Here is a 20,288-nt window from a genome sequence, read left to right on the forward strand (position 1 = left end):
GTGTGCGTGAGGGGAGCTGCGGCGGGTCCCCCCGGCGGGCTGTCAGCGCTGCCCGCGAGGAGGCGGGGAAGGGAAGGGACGGGAAGGGAAGGGAGGAGGCGAGGGAAGGCGCTGGCAGGGCGGCTCTCGCGTCCCCGTCACAAGGTAAGCCCTGCTCCTCAGGGCGGAGAAAGGCGCTGGAAGCGCCGCGGGGCCCTTCGCCTGACCTGCCGAGCGGCTTCGCCCAGCCCCGGAGAGCGGCCGGCAGGGCTCGGCGGGTCGCCGCCGCCTCCTGCTCCCCGGCGGCGCGGGGAGCCGAGCGCGGGCTGCGGCGGCGGCTCGGCGCGGCGCGGCTCCGGCACTTTGCGATGGGCTGGCGGCAGCGGCGGCCGGACAGCAGCGGGGGCCGACGCGGGGCTCGCAGCTAAGGGGCGAGGAGGAGGGACCATGGCCGCATCCAGTAACTCCAGTTTGTCCGGCTCGTCGGTTTCCTCCGGTAAGTTTCTCCAGCGAGCGCCGCATTTCTCCCCTCCCTCCATTTTAGCAGGGAGCTACCTGTCTGCAGAGCGCCTCGCCGTCCCGCTCGCCCCGGCCGCGCCGCAGGCGCTCCCCGAGCCCCGCCGGGCGCTCCCCGGGGCGGCGGTGCCCCTGCCCGGGGTCGGCTGTCCCTCAGGCGGCACCGAAGGGGGAAACCGGGACGGGGGAAGCGCGGCGGGGCCCGGTTCGCCTCCCCGCCGCCCTGCCGTGCCTTTGTGTGGGGCGAGGAGAGGGGAGCCCCGCGCCCGGCTGCCTCGGCGGGGGAGCAGCATCCCTCTGGCTCGGGAAGGGGCGCGCCCGCGGCCGGCGCGGCGCCCGGAGCTCCCGGGAGCCGCGGGGCTCGGGGTGAGGAGGGCGAACAGGGACCAGCGCGCATCCTCTGCCCTGGTCCCCGCGGCACAGGACTGGCCCCGTGTCGCGACCCGGCGCGTCGTGGGGCTCTGGGGCGGACGGGGGTTGCCAGGCGTGCCACTTGGCGGGTGTTGTGGCACACCTCGCGTTTTCAGTGCTCCTGCAGGACTGGGAACAATTAAATTCCCGATCCACATTAAAAATGCTCCAGGTGACGGAGTGCCCCAGGGTTTCGGCCGCGGGTGTGAGGCGCTTGTGCGTGCTCTGGGTTTTGGGGATGCGATGGGAGGCAGTGCAGTGCGGCGCTCACCGTGGGGGGCTGGCTGCGCTGCAGACCCGCAGGAGGGCAGAAAAGTTGCCGTGCGTTTTAACGCGGACAGCCTGAAATTGAAAGCAGTGATACAAGAGTGCCACTGCCTGCTGTTTAGCTCACGAGCAGTTACTGTAATATTTAAGTTATGAGAAATTGGCTGAGAGTAACATCCTGGCATTTCAGTGGGCTGAACGAGTAAATAGAAGCATGAACAACTTAAGGGTTCAAGGGACTTGTGACTCAGTGTTTTATTTGAGGTGCCAGACAGATTTTTAAGAGCATTTCTTAAACATAGCAATATGTGCTGTGAACAGCAGACAAGCTCCTCTGACTATCAATACAACTCTAGCAAAATATAAATAAATGTAAAGGCCAATAAGCAACTACATTTTAAAAAAAAACAATATATGTAACTTACACAGCATATTCTATGCCACTGTTCCAGTGTTCAAGACTTACAAACAGATCTGAAGAAGGAACTAGGTCCTTAAAACATTTTAAAAATAGTTTTAACAAAAACCCACAAACATTGCAAGCCCTTATTGCCTTGACTCAAAAGCACCTGAATGAAGTAGACATGAGAAATTCTGCCTTGTGTTCACATTCACAATGCAAGACTTGCAAGACCAAAATGAAAATAAGCAAGAATACAGCCAACTTTATGACTTATTAGTGGAGGTACTCATCTGGGCAATGTGGTTTTATTTTATGCATCATTTGTATATTTTTGCATCTAAGTTATGTGATAAAACCAGAAACAAGTTTAAAAGCCGAGACTGGAACCTGTAACTCTCTTCCTTGGTGCTTTAACCATTAAGCTGCTGAAGCATGTCCCCAGCTTGGAGAAAGTGTGTAGCTCCCTTGCTCCATGAATCTCATAGTCTTTCTTCCATACTGCTCCAGTGTCTGTAGAAGGATACTGAATGCATCCCTCTGAATCCCCTCTGGCTTTTCTAACTCTGGGCTTCTTGTGGATCCTTCTTGTGGCTTGAGAGGTGTGCATGCCCTGCAGAGTTGGTTCAAATGCCTGAAATGCAGGGAAGAGTGGGAGTTCAGTTACATCCTTTGTGTGAGCAGTTGATGTCATCCAACTCCAGGTGGCCTCCTGCTCATCAGGTAAATCTAGTGCCCAAAATAACATCCAGCCAAGGAACTGAGATCTAGGCTTTAGCTGTACATCATCAAAAGATGCACATCAGGAGCTGACACATGACAGTACCCTGCTTTGTATGAAGCCCTTAGCTATGGCCTACAACGGTTTGTGGTTTGTCTTTTGTTTTGTGTTTTTGCAAGCGTGAGCACAGCTGAGCCTTGGCCCATGCCTGGGGCTCTTAGGTGCCACAGTCATACAACTAATAAATACTGTCAAATATTTATTTTATAAAGCAACTGAGTGACCTTGACTTTCATAACTTATGACCTTGGAATGGTTTTTGGTTTTGTTCCAGTTTATTCAATCTATATTTCTTCTATGTATATACTAACCAGCAGTTAAATTTGCTGCAGCATGATAAAGTTGCCAATATTAGCAGACATACCATATCTGACTATGTGCAGCTGTATTCTGGCTGTCTGTGGTTTAAGTTCTCAGAACTCAGCAAGTCTTACAGCATTTTGTTTACATGGTCTAAACAAACAGTCTTGCCTTAAAACTTAGTTTGGTAGAATTTATATGTATGCTTAACATGCCAATATGAAGATTTCCAAATAGTGTAATTATTTCTATTCCACAGAAGAGGGGAGGTTATACTACATTCTACTAACACAAAAAGGAAGTGAATTTTGAGGTTGATAGCAGAAAACCATGCTGCAGAACTCAGGTCTACCACTTCTTACTAGTGCTGCCAAAGCTCGAGAATGTGTTACTACAAGTGACCAGTTGTGATGTAGCATTTCTGCTTCAGTTCCTGCCAATTCATGTCAATGAGAAAGTTAAACAGTTTAAATATAGAACTGCCCAAGAACTTTATGGTGTAGATATTCTGCTTGCTCACTTATATTTCTGTAAATGTACAAGTGGAATTTATAGTCTTCACTTGATCTTGTGTCGGCATTAAAGGTGAGAATCTGGTTATGTTCTGGAGTGGTTATTTATAAGCACTACCTGCCCAGTGCCATGGCAGGGTGGTGAGCTGTACCTGTTGTACAGATGAGGAGCTAACATGCATGGAGGGCTATGACTTCAACTATCCACTGGTGGTAAAGCAAATATTCATACTTAGGAGGCTGCTGTTCCTTTGATTTCACAGCTGGAGGACCAGTCCCTCCTTCAGAGCTTGTGTCTGTGGTCTGTGTGCTCATCTCAAGAGCCACTGTGAGGCTGCTAATTATAGGTTCAATAATATTAGCTTCTTGTTACAGGCCCCATCTGACAGAAGCCTCTGAAGGACTTTTTTCAGTAGGCTGGCACTCACTGGTAACAAAATCTACAGGAGAGCCATGGGTATTTTTATTGTATTTATATATAATTTCTTCAAGCTCCCTGCTTTTGCTGACAGAACTTAAGCTGCCCTGACTACCAGGGCAGTTGTGTTTGAGGTGGCTGGGGGAGAAAGAAGGGTAATATTCTGGGGGAAGAAGGGGGCATGGTAAGCAATTACGTTAAGTATTCTTTTTTGGACCTTAGATAAATCTGCACATGGTATAAAAAGCTGATGTTATAATTACTTCCACTGGGAATTCCACTTTCCTTTTCTGTAATCTCTTCTTTAACACATACCCAGGTGATCTATTAGCTGTATTCACTGAAAACCCCTAAATTTTCTCTTCTCCCAAGATGAAGCGCTGATTTAACTGCAAGCAGCAACTTTTCTCTCTCTCCTATCCTCTAAAGAAAACTGTGCATGATTTTATGCTTTCCTTCATGCTGCAGTGTCCTTAAAATAGACATTCCCTTGCCAGTGCCCATCTTAGTCTTGACCCTTATTCTCACTCATTATAATCTTTCTTTTTAAAAACTTCTTTGCTGTTGCTGAAACTTCTCAGCTTTTTCCTGGCAAACAATCCACCTTTCCCACTTGGTCACTAGCTGCCTCCAGTTTCCTCCACCCAGTAGCCAAATACTGATTATACAGAACTGATGAACTTGAGACTTGACTTTCTGGAATGTAAATAGAAGCTTGAGTGAAGAGACCTTTGTGGCTGTGCCTGCTTTGCTTCTCAAAGAAGCAAGAAATGCAGCGTTTCCCACCTAGGCTGAGTGCACTGGTATTCCTAGGCAGCGTTTTCCACCTAGGCTGAGTGCAGTGGTATTTCTTGCAGTGTTTCCCACCTAGGCTGAGTGCAGTGGTATTTCTTGCAGTGTTTCCCACCTAGGCTCAGTGCAGTGGTATTTCTTGCAGTGTTTCCCACCTAGGCTCAGTGCAGTGGTATTTCTTGCAGTGTTTCCCACCTAGGCTCAGTGCAGTGGTATTTCTTGCAGTGTTTCCCACCTAGGCTCGGTGCAGTGGTATTTCTGGGCACTGTTTCCCACCTAGGCTGAGTGCAGTGGTATTTCTTGCAGTGTTTCCCACCTAGGCTCAGTGTAGTGGTATTCCTGGGCACTGTACTTCTTCATGCAGTTATGCCATCCAGAGTTAGTACAATGTGGCCATAAATGCCAGCTGGCTTTTAAATCTGCCATTCTGCTTGAGAAGATTTGTGCCAGATACCCTTCCTGTGGCAGGTGGATAGGTTGGATGGCTTGGGCTGTCTGTCAGGGAAGGGTCCACACAGAAGGTAAATGCAAATACAAGCCTGATAAATGATAAGGTATAACCAGGCTGCCTCCGACAGCAGGACCCAGAGTGTGCCAAAACCTTTGCATGAGCCTGAGCCTGTGCTGTGAGAGTGGCAGCACTGCAGGAATTCAGGTGAGAACCCAAGGCAAATATGTAAATGTACGTGCCAGTATACCCATTATTTTGTTTCTTCTTTGAGCTCCAAAGACAGGTTTGCAGGTGTTAGGCTGAAGGGATAGCTCAGCACCTTTCTGCTTCCCATCTGAACTGGTGCTTCTTCTTGTGCTGAAGCATTTTGAGTAGTACCTGTCAGTAGAGCAGGTGATGGAGTTAAAACACAAAGGCAAGCTTTCTGCTACAGGCTGAGAAGGGCTAGTGTGTTTTGTCAGGGCATTTTTGCTTTTCAGCTGGGTCCACTGCTCTAATGAAAGATAGCTGCTTCTCCCCCCAGTCCCCTCTTTTTGCAAACTCAAGTACTGTATTGAAGACTGTTACAAAGTAAAGTCACCAATTATTGATAGTATTTTTTTTAATTGAAAACTAAACATTTTTCTGTCCCCAAGCTCAGAGGAAAAGGCCTTTAAGTATCATTTAAGAACTGATGCTTATTAATTAATAATTAATTTTATGGTTCATAAACTAATATTTGCAATAAATTGAAAGGCAGCAAATTGTTAGTTTTTTTAAAATAAATGAGCATGAGTTGTTTAAAGAAAACATAATTCTCAACTGTTGGCTTTTACACACCCTCTACTTTTTAAGAAGGATTAAAAAATGCTTATCAAGGGAAGAAAAATCTTTGATGGTTCTAGTGACTTAACAAGGTCAAAATAAAATATTAAAGGCTCATGACTCTCTGGGGGTCATGAAGGTGCTATGATGTGAAATAGGCAGATATATTATAAAAATGAAAGTCAACGTGGACCGATTTTAATTAAGATGCAAGCAAGTGGGAAGAAATGAAATTACTATTGTGCAGAGATTCAGAGAGACTCTAATTGGGAAAAAGATTAGTAAATGAAAATAGATGTTTATTCTTAATGATTTAATAGAAATAGTGTTGTGAAAGTGGCACATGAAAGCTATTGAAATCATGCTGTCATTATGCTGATAAGGTACTGCTTTTGATTTTTAAAAGGGCAATAATTTTTATTTTTTTTTTTTTATTTCTGTTCCTCATGCCAAGCTTCTGCTGGCCAGGGTGTTCTTGCTCTAAATTAAAGCTGAAGTCTTTTGTATCTGATGATTACAAAGAACTCACCATACTTATTAAAAATAATAAAAATTCAAAAGGGAAAAAATGCCATAGTACTCCATTCTGATGTAGTGATTGATTCAACAGTTAGTTACTGACCATGTAGCTGTGATTATTGAGAATAAAATAGCCTGGAGACTGGTACAATGCATGTCTGCTTCACAATTCAGCTTATAATCACTCATGCTCTGTAAAGCAAATGTCTTGTTCTTCTTAGGGCTCTGCCTGTCTCACAGACATATGCAGAGGATCAGGTGAACAGCCTTTCATGCTGTCATGCTGATGACCTTTTTGGACATCCGTTCCATTGGAGTTCTTGCCTCCTGTCTGATGGTTCTAAGGAAGCTTGCATTTGCCAAATGCTGAGTGACTGTAGGCAGGAATATTTTTACATTGGTGAATGTCACAATGAGATCTCTTGTATCTCTAAGTCCATAATGTTTTACATGTCTGAAATCATAATGATTTGCCTACTGTGGTACATAGGCGAGTCTTAAACCTGGGGTTTTAGATTAAAAAAAAAAAAAAACCAACCCTTTTTTCAAAGTTGATTTGTTTATATACATACCTTTGGCTAAAGGACAGCACTGGCTGGATTGGCCTCACTTACAGCATTGAATGCTGGCAGAAGCTGTTCCCATGCTGAGGAGCCAGTCTGTTGTCACTCGTTCTTCTCTTCTCCCAAAGGAAGAGATACTGAGGAGATTAAATATTTGGAGAATGCTGTGTTAGGGAATGGCACATTTATATTGCACCAAAAAGCTTTTGTTGCAGGGAAATGTAGCAGGATTTATACAAGAAGCTATAAATCTGAAATTCTATAAATATCATATTTTTTACAGGTGTAGTCACAGTTTGTCCAAGAATTATACAATATCTAGTGCAAATGTGTAGTTTTAACTACTGTGAATAATGACCCATTCTTGCTGTCTTTTTCTGACCTTTGATTATGAGAATGTAAATTTGAATGTTGCATTTGGAGGTGGTTATTACCAACTATGAATCATGCAGAATTCAGCAATAATTGTTTCATCACTCTGTTTTACTCGGCAATGGTCTAAATCCTAGGGCTGGAGGGTGAGTGTATCCCTGCAAAAGGGAACTGATGTTGCAATAGTGCTCTCATAACATTAACACACTTCAAAGTTTGCCAGTGAAACTTGACAGTGCAGGCTGATGTACTTGGTAAGGTAAGGAGATGTTAAAGGGTTTTTAAAATTCAGAAGAATACACAAGTATCACAAGCCTTGCTTCTGGTGTTATTGATCAAGGTCATCTCAGAAGAATCAGTTCAGTAAATACGATATCTGTTCTGAGGATATCTTTGTCAGGCACTCCAATTCCACGGAGACGAGGTGTTTCCAGTGTGAAGCTATTACTGACAGTGTAGAAAGTACTAGATGGGGACTGTCTTATCATCACTAAATCACGTGTCACCTGCTGTGACCTGTGTGTCAAGTCACATTTCTCAGTTTCTTCTCACAAGCTTGTCATGTAGCTATTCCTCTCCTTCCTTTTCTTCTTCTTGTTGGCTGCTTAAACATCACTTGTATCTTTTAGATGAAGTAGCTTTTAGGTGTCTTTGTGGTGTTACACTTTTTATTTCGTCATGGAACAAAAATGGATGTTAGGAGAGATGGAAATCTCAGTCTGTAAATGCGGCTCAGTTGTTGAGCAGATGTTTAATTGCTAAAAATTTGTCTTATCTTGAGAGATCAATTGGTTCAATGTTTGGCTTCGTGTCTGGCAAGGGAGAAAAATGGCAAGTACACATCATGTAAAGGTATATTGGGCACAGCCATTGCAAAGGCAGACACAAGTTCCCTGGAGAAGTTCTTCTCCAGCAGTGTGCTGTGTGCCAGAGGATGTGTGCTGTGGTCAAGAGCAAAAGAAGCCTAAGAGCTCTTTCAGCATTAAGTTTGCCATCAAAAGTCATGGATATTTGCTGTCATATTTTTCTGCTGTCTGAAGCTGCACTGATTCCGCCTTAATTCCCCAGTAAACTAAATCAGATTGCCCCAAAGGAAGGAGGAAAGAATGGGGAGATCATGACAGACCCAGGCTCTCAATTTTGTGAGAGACACATAAAATTTTCAATTTTCAGCTTCTCCAAGGCATTGATATGGTTGCTGTTGTGTGGCTGAACCTTACCTTTCTGTGCATGTAGCACCTGTAATATTTTGGCACATTCCACAGTGCTGTGGGTGCACAGGCAGTGCCAGCCCTTGTGTGTCTCATTTTTAAGCAGTTACAGTGTGTGTAAGCATGTATAACTTAATAGCAAACCGTATCCTCTCCTGGTGTTGAGGGTTAGGCATTGCCTAGAGCAGACACATAGCTGTGGACCTCTTTGTCACGGAAAATTGGGGATGCTGCTGGCTGACCTGGGCTGTTAGCACATTTAGATAACTTTGCAGGAGAAAGATCCATCTACTGCTGTTAAGCACAATGATAGCAGCCCTGCCTGAAGTCCCTGAGCTGTGTGTGAGCTGGGAAGCTGGTGAAATATGTGCGCTATAAAGCTGCTGTGTTCTTTAACACTTCCTTATGTATCTGCTGATAGCCACTGTGGGAGATAATCTACTGATCTGACCTGTCACTGCCGTTCTTATCTGTCGGGCTGGTGGAGTTACTGCTGCTGAGTCAGCACACCTTCACTTCTAGTCCTGAGTTCTGAAGCCAAGGGCTCCTAAAAGAGAGGAAAAATTGGGGGCAAGTTTAAAATACGGAATGCTGATGTTATGCTTTGCAGGTTAAAAACAAAACCAAAACCTGCACCTGTGTTACGAGGAGACCTGATAGGAAAATCTTACTAATCATGTGCTGTGCTGAAAAGTATATAAATTTGTCTCAAGCTCCATTTCTTCTTTTGATTGAAAGGCTTTTTCCTGCTTCTCCTGTGCCTTGTGAATACATGAACCAGCTGGATTTATGATCCAGCTACAGCTGGATCACATTTCATTCTTAATGATTCCAAAATTAAGGCTAGCAATTAATGAACTTTCAAGAGCTAGAACAGAAATTTTCATATATGGTTCCTCAAAGCTCCAAGATTTAGGGCTTAACAAAAAAACTGAATGCTGCAATCAAATTTTTGAAATTCACAGAAATGTAATAAAGCTAAACAAATTATTTGTAGAAGATTTGGTTTGTTGATGAAAAACCCTCTATGAAGACAAGTCTTGACCCTTCAAGCTGCTTGGTCCCTTCTGTTCCCACTTCACTGAGTTAGTAAATCAGCAGCTACTGGATGGGATAGCTGCTTTTCTGAGTATTTTTATGCAGTTTCCATTAAAATAGCATCTGCTGTTAGGATGGGACAAATTATTATAGGCTATGTGGTATAAGTCCCCTCATCCAAGTACATAACTTACTTAATATTTATTTTATATATATGTGATTTATTTATATATATATATTTTATGTTTATATATATATATATATATATATATATAATGATGAATTTCCAAAGATTATGTACAAGACTCAAATTATATGTAATTTCTATAAATACCTGCTTCTTGAGGGAGCATACTGTCCATAACTCCTGACCTTCTGCCAGGCAAACCAGGATGATGGACAGCTTTTAGTGTCATGATGTGATAGCTCTCTATTTGTTTTATTTTGCAACCTGAGGCATGTGGTTAGAATGTTTCATGTTGACAAATGTATTTACTGAAAGAATATTGAACCCTTTGATGCCTTAACAAAAAATTGACGGACAAATTTCAATTCTAAGATTCCTCATGCTCCTTCATCTCTAGTGTATTAGTATATGTTGGAAATTTTGCTCAAGTTTAGAGATAACTATAAATAATGAAATAGAGCTGACTGTCATGGGTGAAATTTAAGGCTGGAAGATATATTAAGCCATGGAAATAGCAATTGACGTGCTTTTTTCTCCTGTTCCATTATGACACTAAAACCAGCATTAAATCAGTAAACCATTGAAAAATAAAGTTAGCTGGAGGATGGAGGTAAGAGATGTTATACTGGTGAGTATTCACAAAGTTATGTAGACAAAAAAAAATTAGATGTTTTAAATTTGGTTGTACAGAAAGAAAACTCAGGATCCTGAACTCTTTTTACAAAACAGGTTGCTGTATCAGTCCAGATTATTTACCAGGGTGGAAATGTATGGGTTTTTTATGTAGAATTGCTGGTCATTTTGGCAGTGGATGAGTACACTAAGCAAGGGAGAGAGAAAGCCTCATAGAAAGTGTTGAATGCTGGGTTCAGGCCTTGCCTGGTGTTTCTGGGTGAGTGCATGAACAGACGAGCTCTAAGGCATAGCATCAGTCCCTGGCCACAAAAACTTAGGTTGCAGCCCCTTTTCCTCCAGCTGAACCAACAGGTGACTGTCAAAGTGAAGAATTATCCTGTACTGTGGTGGCATTTTAGGTACATATGTGATACAATAGCATTTCTATAGTACAAAGTTTCAGGGTTTTATGGAGCTCTGCAAGAGCTGCATTTCCATCCACACGGTGCCTGGAGTGACCATCTGGTGGCTTTCCCTATAGCAGTTTGGATGATTTCTCCTGCAATTTGAAGAAGTATTGTGAATACATGAGGTTTTCTGGGCATGCTGTTGGGTAGCATGGCTGGCTAGCACTTTTGCACAGTGCTAAACAGTTGTTTTATTTCCTTTCAGAGTTGATGGATTAGTTCCTTCAATAAGCTCCAAGAAAGAAAACCCATGAAACTCTCCTCCCAAATCCATTAAATTGCCTTATACCATTGATTTTAAAAATAAATCTGAAGAAATGAAGTAGAAGTGCAAAACCAGAGTTAAGTGTATTATTTTTAATGATTAATGTAACAGTAAATCTTTAAGCACTGGCAACTTAAGAAATCAACACATAGTGTGTGATTTCCTCTAGCACTACAAAATATGGCAAATGCATACAGGTTATATATATGGGCTTGTTTGCACATGAAAGCTATTTTCAAAAATGATTGTAAAAGCTATACCGAAAAAAAATATTTTCAGATATGGAAATATTATGGAATATTTATTCTGGAACAGCTATTCCTGAATATTGTTCAGTTATGTTACAGTAATGTAGATCATTGACTTAAAAGGTGTAGAAATACAGCATTAATTATACTCATTCGTTGAGTAACACTCAGCTTCTCATCTTTCATTTTCCTTTCTGCTGGATATATTCTTGGAAGCTCTCTACTCCCTTTTTTCAGAGACAGAATGCATTCCTGGCATCAGAAATTTAAAACTGAACCTACCATTTTCAAGGTTTTTTTCCTCCTTTTATTTAGTTTTGTGTTGTTTAGCCCAAGAGCTGATCACATGATGGTTCAAGTATTAAAGGATGAAGCAGAGATAAAGATGATAAATTTCAGAGTAAAGGCTTGCTAAACAAAACAATTCATTATTAGGTAGAAGTGTTCATAGGCATGTGAGAGGTGCAGGCAGGGCTGGAGGTCTACTTTGCTGAATGTTGTTGAACAGGATATTATAATTACTACTGTATAATTTATGCTGACAATACACTTATATAGAAATCAGGTGAAAAAGCCTCAGAGAAGTTGGTAACTGTATAAATATAAAATAAATGCCTGTTGGGAGAACAAAAATCTTGCAATTTGAAAAATGCTAGGAGCATGAGGGTAGTGTGTGTAAACTACAGTTGAAATGGTGAAGAACTGGCACACTTTTGCTAATGACATGTATCAAAATGTGTGTGTGTACGTTTATAAAGCTAAATGGAATGAGAATGTTCAGGAAAATAGGAGAAATTTGCTCCCTGCCCACCATGAGCCATTTCTACTTTAATTCTGTTAACTGAGAAGAAGGAGGCACATTTTCTCTAAAGAGTCACTGCAGAGAACTTTGGCTTGTGGAAAACCTTTTTTGTCTTGTGTTTGTTTTAGATCTCTTGATCTCTTTTGGTTTGATGAATGTGTGTCATCACTTGGTGTTACAATTGCTTCCTCTAGCTCAGATGTGACAGTAATAAATACATTCACTGAAAAGTGTAATTTAAAATTTATATTATTCACAGTTATTGGCAAGTACTGTAGCCTAAGTGATGAAAATGAGGGAGAGTCTGGCTCAGGTTGATTTTTTTAAAAAGAATTTATTTGACTTATCAATATGCATAATAAGCTTATGAAAATAGACTTTTCAAAAATTAAGTAAGAAAAAACTCAATATAAAGTGATTGTAAGTGTAATTGAGTAGTGTAATTTACTTTCACTTTACAGGAAAAAGCTTTCAGCTCCACCTCTTAAGCAGCTTTAGAAAATGGCACACTGACTCCTGGCAGTAGTGTATTGATTGAAAGTGTCCAAAGCATCTAGAAAGCATAAGTGTACATAAATTTGTCTGAAAGGCATGTGTTTTGTAAAATAAAACTCCATCACTGTCTAGGGTTTGTAAGAAGTATATTAACTTCAAAAGTACCGGAAATACTATAATATATAATTAAAAGCTTGGTAGCAGCAGGATTTCTTTAAAAACTCTTTTTTTCACCGCCCTGTAAATACTTAACTAATCTTCACAGCACCTGTTTCACAACTGGAAAGAAATTAGGCAGAAAAATGGAACCACTCAGCTACTATCATGAATAAAATTAAAGTCTAAATAGAAAAAAAATAGAAGATTCATCAGGAAACATTCTTTGTTCATCAGCAAATGCATTGCAGTCCCTCCTCAGACCTCATTGGGATATAAAGGATATATTTTTTCCCCCATTCATATCATCTACCTTATTTTAGTGTTGTGTAATAATGCATCCTAATTTGTCTTATACGTTTTCGGTTCTTTTTATTAAATCTGTTTACAACATGTTTTGTGTCAGTAAAGTTTAGACAGATTTCTTTTTGTTTACTGCTCCTTTCTCACATGTGCTGTCTTCCCCCAGATGTAAAGCTTTTCTATGCTTAGGCTTGGGGTTAGGTAGATTTATGCTTAAAGCAGGTAAGTAACTGCAAGCGATGTCAATCACATGAACAGCGTTATCCTGGATTTATGTTCTCACAGTTACTTAGTCTGATGCTGGCTTTCCACATCCTTGATGATCAGACTGTTCCAGAGTAAACATTTCAGAACAGATTTATTCACTGCTACGTACTTAGGGAAGTTGGTGCTGTTCATTTCTGGGGCTGTGGAGCACCATTTGGAATAGCAGCTGCTGAGGTAGCGATTTGGGCATGTCCCCTACCATCCCTGAAAGGAGAAACATCGTGGGCGCACAAAACCTTTCCAAAATATCAGCGACATGCAAGCCTGAAAGCATTTACATATTTTAGTTGAACAGATTTTTTCCCACCATGAATATGTTTATCTTGCTTGCAGATACTGAGTCTGTTTGTGAGATGTCAAGCAGGAATGACTTCAGGACTTTTTGTATATCTAGAGCTCCCATAAGCTCAAGAGCAAGGGCATTTTCTTTCTGATTACCTGCCAGGTTGTGACAAACTTAAAAAAATATGATCTTATGGGTAAGACTTAGTAGTCAGCTCAGTTTACTGTATCCTGTGATTTATTGGAACCTGCAGTCCATGTAATGGGACATGCCAGCTCTCATTTGAGGGAACTCTAGGAAAGAATGAGAAACTCATCTTCAGGCCTGTACCAAATTTCTGAAATGCTGAGAAAAGAAGAGCTTTGTAGTGAGGTTATTACCTGAAATCAAACCAAATTTTAAGCCAGCCTGTCTTCATCCCATTGCTCCTCCAAAAACAGCCAGACCTTCACCGTTCTGTCTAGTAAACACACTCAGTGTTTTAATCTGTAATCCTAAGGGGCCTAACCTTGGGGACAATCAGCTGGGTCCTTCCTTCCTACATCAGAGATTCTGCCTGTAAGTCTTCTGTGAGAAGTTCTAGCAGTTGACCTGTCAGAGCAGTGTTCAGTTCCTGGCAGTGAAAAGGGAATCAAACCAGATCTGCAAATAAATGTCTGAATCCGTAGTGCTACTGTGGGGTTTATATTGTCAGGGGTGTATTTCCTTTGGACAGGCTTAGTAAGAGGAATATAAAAATCAGCCTTACAGTGGTACAAGTATGAGGAGACTATCTCTAACCCTCTGCCGAACTTTGTCAAAATGTCTTGCTCATGCTGGTCCTTGCTCTCCCTGCCTTTGGAAATATTAGAATAAATGTATCAGAGGGCAGGTGAGCCAAAAAATATGAAGGGGGACAAAAAAAAATTCCTGTAAGATGACTTTGTCTCCATTCTGTTTTCCCTGTTCTGTGTCCCTTTGCAGGATATTAGGCCATGCTGGGCAGCTGGCTGTAGCACAGCAGGCAGAATAGCCACTAGAGCTTGTTTGTGTGGGAAGAGCTGCAGCAGTGGCCACAGGCTCCTGTGTCCTGTGTCCATGTCCTCCTTCCACCTCCGCCACCAGCCAGTGCTGCATAAGGATGGGGAAAATGCATGGAGTAAACTCCTGCAGGATATTCTGCTGGCACCCAGAAATCTGTGGCTTGGGAACTTCCTGAGTCAAAAAGCTGAGTTCTGAAGTTTAATATATATTTTTTATTCTTGCATTTGATGTCATGAATTTGGTAAGTTGTTATGCAGAGCCATGTAAACTTTGAACATCCTGTGAGGAAGAGCTCCAGACTTTGAATGTGTGGTGCAAAAAGATGCCTTTTTGATGCTTTTGAACACATGTGGCTAATTTTATTTCATACACTGTACTTCTTTTATTTCAATAAACAGTAAAAATTTTTTTTTTATACACGTGTGAAATCTGAAGAAGCGTAAAGCCCTTTATCATTATGCCACCATCAGCTCTTTTCTAGCCTGAAGAGTCAGAGGGTACTTGACCAATCCTTGTTTGGAGTGGCCTACCTGTCTGGTCATCTACATTTATTACTCTTTTCCTGTCCTCAGTTAATCTTATAAAAATGGACCAGAAATTAAAACAGTCATCATGCAATGAATGCATTTCCTATTTATTCCACTGAAGTTAGAATGTGTTCTTGGTTCCTTGGTATTTGCTTTCTTTTTTCATTTGTATTTTCATGCTTTTATGAGAGTTGTGTTGACTTGCCTAATATAACATCTTACCACGTGTCTGCCAGTACTGTTCTTTTCAATAGTTTCTATCAATTTGAGACTGTCTGGGGTTATTTTGGGCTTTGTCTTGGGGCCCTTTGTAAAATGGTCATGGTGCAAGTCATTTTGCAGTCATTTGATTCTGAGGCAGTTTTAAAAGAGGCAGTTACTCAGAGTGCTAGTGCTGTTTTATCCATGAGTTCCTTAAGAATGCTTTCATAGTATCTTCTGATCTGTGCAAGTTGTTGTTGTTCATACATTCATTCTGTAGCCTTTTCCACTGAAATCTCCATGTAAAATGGATGATCTGACCAGTACCTCACAAAAAAATGTTCTGACATGTCAGCTTCTCTTGGTTCTGGGTTCTCTGTATGCAGAGCTCAAAATACTTATTTTCTGCTCTAAGTGCTGCTTTTATCCCTTGATCATCTCTTGGTCAGACTGACAGGTTTTGCATTCAGATGTGAAAAAGGGGCTGTGGTTAGTTCTTCTCACAGTCATTTTGCAAGCTGTCTTCTGACATACTCAATTGTGGTTTAAGTTGGCTTTCGTTTTGGGTTGATTTTTAAAAATAATTTAGCCAACAATAGGTCATGAGTGTTCCTACTTCCTTCATTTGGACGTGACACCAGCTTTGTTTGCTTCTTACAGCCTCTCATACCTTGCTGTTCAGCTACACTGGCTTGCTTTACCACTTTCCCAAATCTTTCTGTGCTGTGTGGCATGTATTTGCACTCAGCCTCCAGCATGGTATCCCAGTTTACCATATTACCTGGGAAGGTTTAATTCTCTTAGCTTCCCCATTTATCTAGTTTCCTTTTAGCAATATTTATTGTATCCTCCAGGGTGACTTGAAAATCAGATTTTGAAGGTTTTATCAGTCCTGTCAGAATTTCCTGGTGTATGTATCAACATCAGCTACAGTTACAAACCCATTAAAAATGTCCAGACTGTAAGAACTGAGTGTGACTGTGTAAGCATGTGTGTCTGTTCATCATAGATAGGGAGCAGATAATTGTTCTGGACAAGAAGAATAATTCTAAGTGTAGAATATAGGCAGTCAAAGCTGGGTTTTGTTTGTTTTTATCAGGCTCTAAACCAGCAGAAACTGTCTCTTCAGACGTGATGCTGCCAGCTTCAGCTCCTCTGGCTGCCTGAGGGTCAGCCAAGCTGCCTTTGTACCCAGAGTCTGGGAAGGGAGATCTCAGTTTTGACCTACTGTGGTTTGGAATTTGGATGGAGATGGTTTAGCAGGACTGCTTGTACAATTAGACATACTTTTTTTGGAACCAAAGTGGAAAAACTTTATTCCAGGAAGGATCTGGAACACTCCCCTAAAACTGCATGTCTTGGTCACATCTGACTGTCAAAAATCCAGCTGAGGAGTCAGTAAGTGTTAGCGAAGAGCCTTAATAAGTGTGGACTGATGTGGTCCAAACAAGTTTAGTAAAGTCCTAACACTTAACTGTGGTATTGTTTTTGATGAAAAAGGTTTTCAGAGACTCAGAAGCATAGGGGTAATGGATTAGGTCTCATTAGCATAGGTCTTATGGATTGCACCGTAAGACACCACTAACACTGCAGCTCAAAGGGAAGAGAAACTGAGAGGGATTCGTGATTTGCAAATATTTTAAAAGAAGGTAAAAGCATTTCAAAGATGAAACAGTGAACAGGCATTCTTCTTTAAACTAGAATGAGTCAGTTTGTTTAAATATAATGGTAGACTACAGAAACATATACATGCACTCAGAAGCTGTCCCATTACCCAGCCATTAATCTTGATCTGACCTGTTCCAGGCAATAAGCGCTTGCTCTGTAAACTTTCTTCTTTAAACTTCAAATGTGAGCTCTCTTTATGATAATATATTTTTTTCCATGCTGACTTTCTGAACCTTCCTCCGTGGGTTTGAAATTTACAACACTGAGCTTTATCTGAAAGCAAATTTATTTTTAGACCTTGCGAGAGAATAGCTCAGCTGTGTGAGTAATGTGCAGAGACCGAGCAGCCTGGAAATATTCCTCTCTGAGAAGCGCCTCTTGGCTGGCCACAGCACCTTGCAGTTTCCCCATGACACAAAGAGGTATAGGGTGTGTGGTTTCAGGTTGCTTACTTGTAGTTTATTAACACTTTTTATAAGATTGTAAGGGGTGGGGCTCTGTGTTAGTTAAGGAAAAGCAGACACTGAAATGTGTTCCTGTGAATGGCTAGGGAGGTCCATTCCAGAAGCAGCAGAAATAACACCCCAGAGGCTTCCACCTGACTGGGGTGATGTGTCCTCACCTCTCCCTTTCCTGAGGCATCTCCTTGGGGAGTATGTTCCTCCTGAGAGCGCCTGCCATGCTGTGTGTAGCTCCCCTCCATCTCAGCCCTTGCTCCCTATTTTCCCCTTGATTATGGCAACCCTTTTCACCTTGCTTGGAGTAACCCCCAGCACTGGAGAGGATGTGCGGAGTGGGGTCACAGTGTGAAGCTCCAGGAGGCAGCTTGAGCAGCTGAACACCTTGATGGTGGCACAGAGAGGTGGTGTCCCAGCCTGCTGCCTGCTCCTGGTCCCTGCTCTTCCCGCTGCCGCGCGTTCGCGGCGCTGGCACGCCTCTTGTCCTTCTGTGAGCTGGCAGCCAGCACTGCTTGGGAAGCAGGGCTGGCAGTGAAAAGCAGAAATCTCATTATAACCTTTGCTTAGCAATGGTCTCCTCTCCTTAAGTATGGCTTTTCTTTCCCTTCATACACTTTACATGACGTGTTGATAATTTCTAACAGCTTTGCTTGCAGAGGCTTTCCAAAATGCCCAGGTTTTCTCTTCAGTTCCTCATCTTGCCCCCCACCCTTCCTCCCCTCAGTCAGAACTGTAAAACCTTTTGTGGCCTATATCACTCCTTTCATATAACAAACAATCTTAACCTTATCAATTGCACATGGGTTTTGCTAATTCTTTAGTATCTGAGCAATTTTTAAGTTTTAATAGAGCATCTTTGGATATTTTTTTGAATTTCAGGACAGCTGACCATACTGGGAGCTTTCTGAGAAAGAAAAAAAAAAACAAACCAACAATATTCTCTACTAAAAATAAAGCAAAAATGGTGCTAAGGAGCGTCTACTACCAAGTTATGATAAACCATAAAATTCCAGAGTTGAGAGTCTGGGTGCACATTTTCATGGGATACTGTCAGCATCAATATTAAAATGTAATTATCAACCATGTGATGTAATGTTACCTTGCAAAATATAAAATCACACAGTTTGTGCCTAGAATATTACCCCATCTCTGAAACACGCCGTGTTTTTTAGGTGGGTGAGCTGGAACTCAAGAGAGCTATTTAAATGAAATGTGCTTATTAAACAGAGGTGGCAATAGTTGTATAGCACCAAAGGATTAAAAAAAAAAAAAAAAAGAAAAGTAGGGAAAAGTGAACTGATGCATGAACATTTTAGAGTCCTGCTTTGCTGTCTGTGTGAAAAGACTTGGTTTTTGCTTTTCTTTTTTCCTAAGGATACAGTCTTTTTTCTATGATTTTTTCCCTGTTCCTTTAAAACAGAAGACTGGAAACGATGATTTTCTGTGACCTATTGTATTAACTTGGGCTACTGCCAAGAAAACTTTTCTGCCTGGAGATATAGTGCCAATTTTCAGGTTCAATATTTCATACTGCCTGGGTGATAAAAATATTGTGAATTTCTGTGCAGCTGACAGTTTGTCTCTCCAATTCAATAAAGTCCAATCCAATTCTGTTACTAGAAACTGGTTAATTATTAATCGTTGCAGCATTGCTTTCTTTTTTAACCCAAACTCTCTTGAGCAGCTTTAGATAAATAACATTTACTGGGGGCATATTTTACCATGAGATTTTTTTCAACTACAGCTTTTAAATGCTGAATGAATAATTTCTTTCATATATTAAATATTTTGCAACTGAGACTTAGATTACTTTTAGAGCAGAGAGATTATCAAACTGTATCATTTTAGGAGATGGCTTCCTCTAACTTGAACACATTCTGCAAACTTTTTTCAACCTGTCAGTAACTTGATAAGTTTTCAAATGTATGATGGTCCTAAGTGGCATGATAGTAAAATAAGGAACATAAAATCTTTATCCACATGAAACACTTTGGTCCCATTGAATCTTGAGAAACAAAGCATTAGAAATCAAACAGCTATGTAGGGAATTTCAGAGATGACACAGATATTAGTTTAAACTCTGGGAAAAATAGTTGGAAAAACATAAAAACTTTAAAATCTTTTCAACAGGGAGTAAATGCCACTTACACTTTTGTCTCTTAAAATATCTTTGGTGGAATAGAAGTGCTTTGGAGAACAGTAGAGTGGAATTGGCTCCATGGTTCAGAATATTAGATCCCTGCAAATGCTCAATACCAGATAATGAGGATATGTGAGAAATTCAACCAGGAGTGTAAAGAGTGGCTCATTCTTGCAATGAGCTCCATATGGCTACACATTTCTGCTTTGCAGAACATCACTTCTATCAGCAGGTCCCCACACAGTACATGGATCAGCTGTGTAAAGCTGATTGCATCATCAAAATGAAGTGACAGCATGTCTCAGTGGTCAGCTAAGGGTTGTGTGATATTCTTGATCATGGAGATAATGCCTGTGATTATTTTGTTTCCACTGGCTGGTTCAATTGTGTGTTTCATCCAGTTATTCTTACGGTGTTTGTTTATTGTCTGGGATAACACATGCCAAGGCTTTTGTTTGGAATGGAACTGTTTAGTCCTAACAGCAGTTTCTGGGGAGTTTCTAGTGGACAACTTGGGAAATGGGGACTAAAATAAGGAATTCTGTGAACAATTGAGCATCTTAGCTCTCTTTATCCCGAGTGCTCTGAGCTACCCACTACCATCACACTGGATCCCAGTTAGATGCTGTGTGACGCCCCAGCTGTAATGGTCCAGGCATTGTCCCTACCTGCCTTCCCCTCACATCTGCTCTTATTTTCCTCTCTATCCATCTCCCTGCCTCCCTCTCTAATTTCCTCCACCTCCTCCTTAATCTTTAAGCTACTTCTTGAAGTACCGTCTGTATTTTTGGGCTTGATTGGCAGAAAGTCGCCCTGTCCTTTTGTTAGTCTCTAGCTGTACGTGAGCTT

The 20,288-nt window shown here is 41.5% G+C and overlaps 1 protein-coding gene across 1 annotated transcript in view; it reads left to right on the forward strand.

The window, feature by feature from the left end:
- The first annotated feature begins 209 nt into the window (after positions 1-209).
- The window catches only part of CHN2 (chimerin 2), a 159,106-nt gene continuing 139,027 nt past the window's right edge, over positions 210-20,288 (forward strand). The window contains exon 1 of the mRNA XM_059487955.1: positions 210-475. Coding sequence (XP_059343938.1) covers positions 427-475 — 49 coding nt within the window. The 5' untranslated portion in view covers positions 210-426. The remainder of the gene's footprint in view (positions 476-20,288) is intronic.

The sequence above is a fragment of the Ammospiza nelsoni genome, chromosome 1, assembly GCF_027579445.1.
Source record: "Ammospiza nelsoni isolate bAmmNel1 chromosome 1, bAmmNel1.pri, whole genome shotgun sequence".
Taxonomy (NCBI): domain Eukaryota; kingdom Metazoa; phylum Chordata; class Aves; order Passeriformes; family Passerellidae; genus Ammospiza; species Ammospiza nelsoni.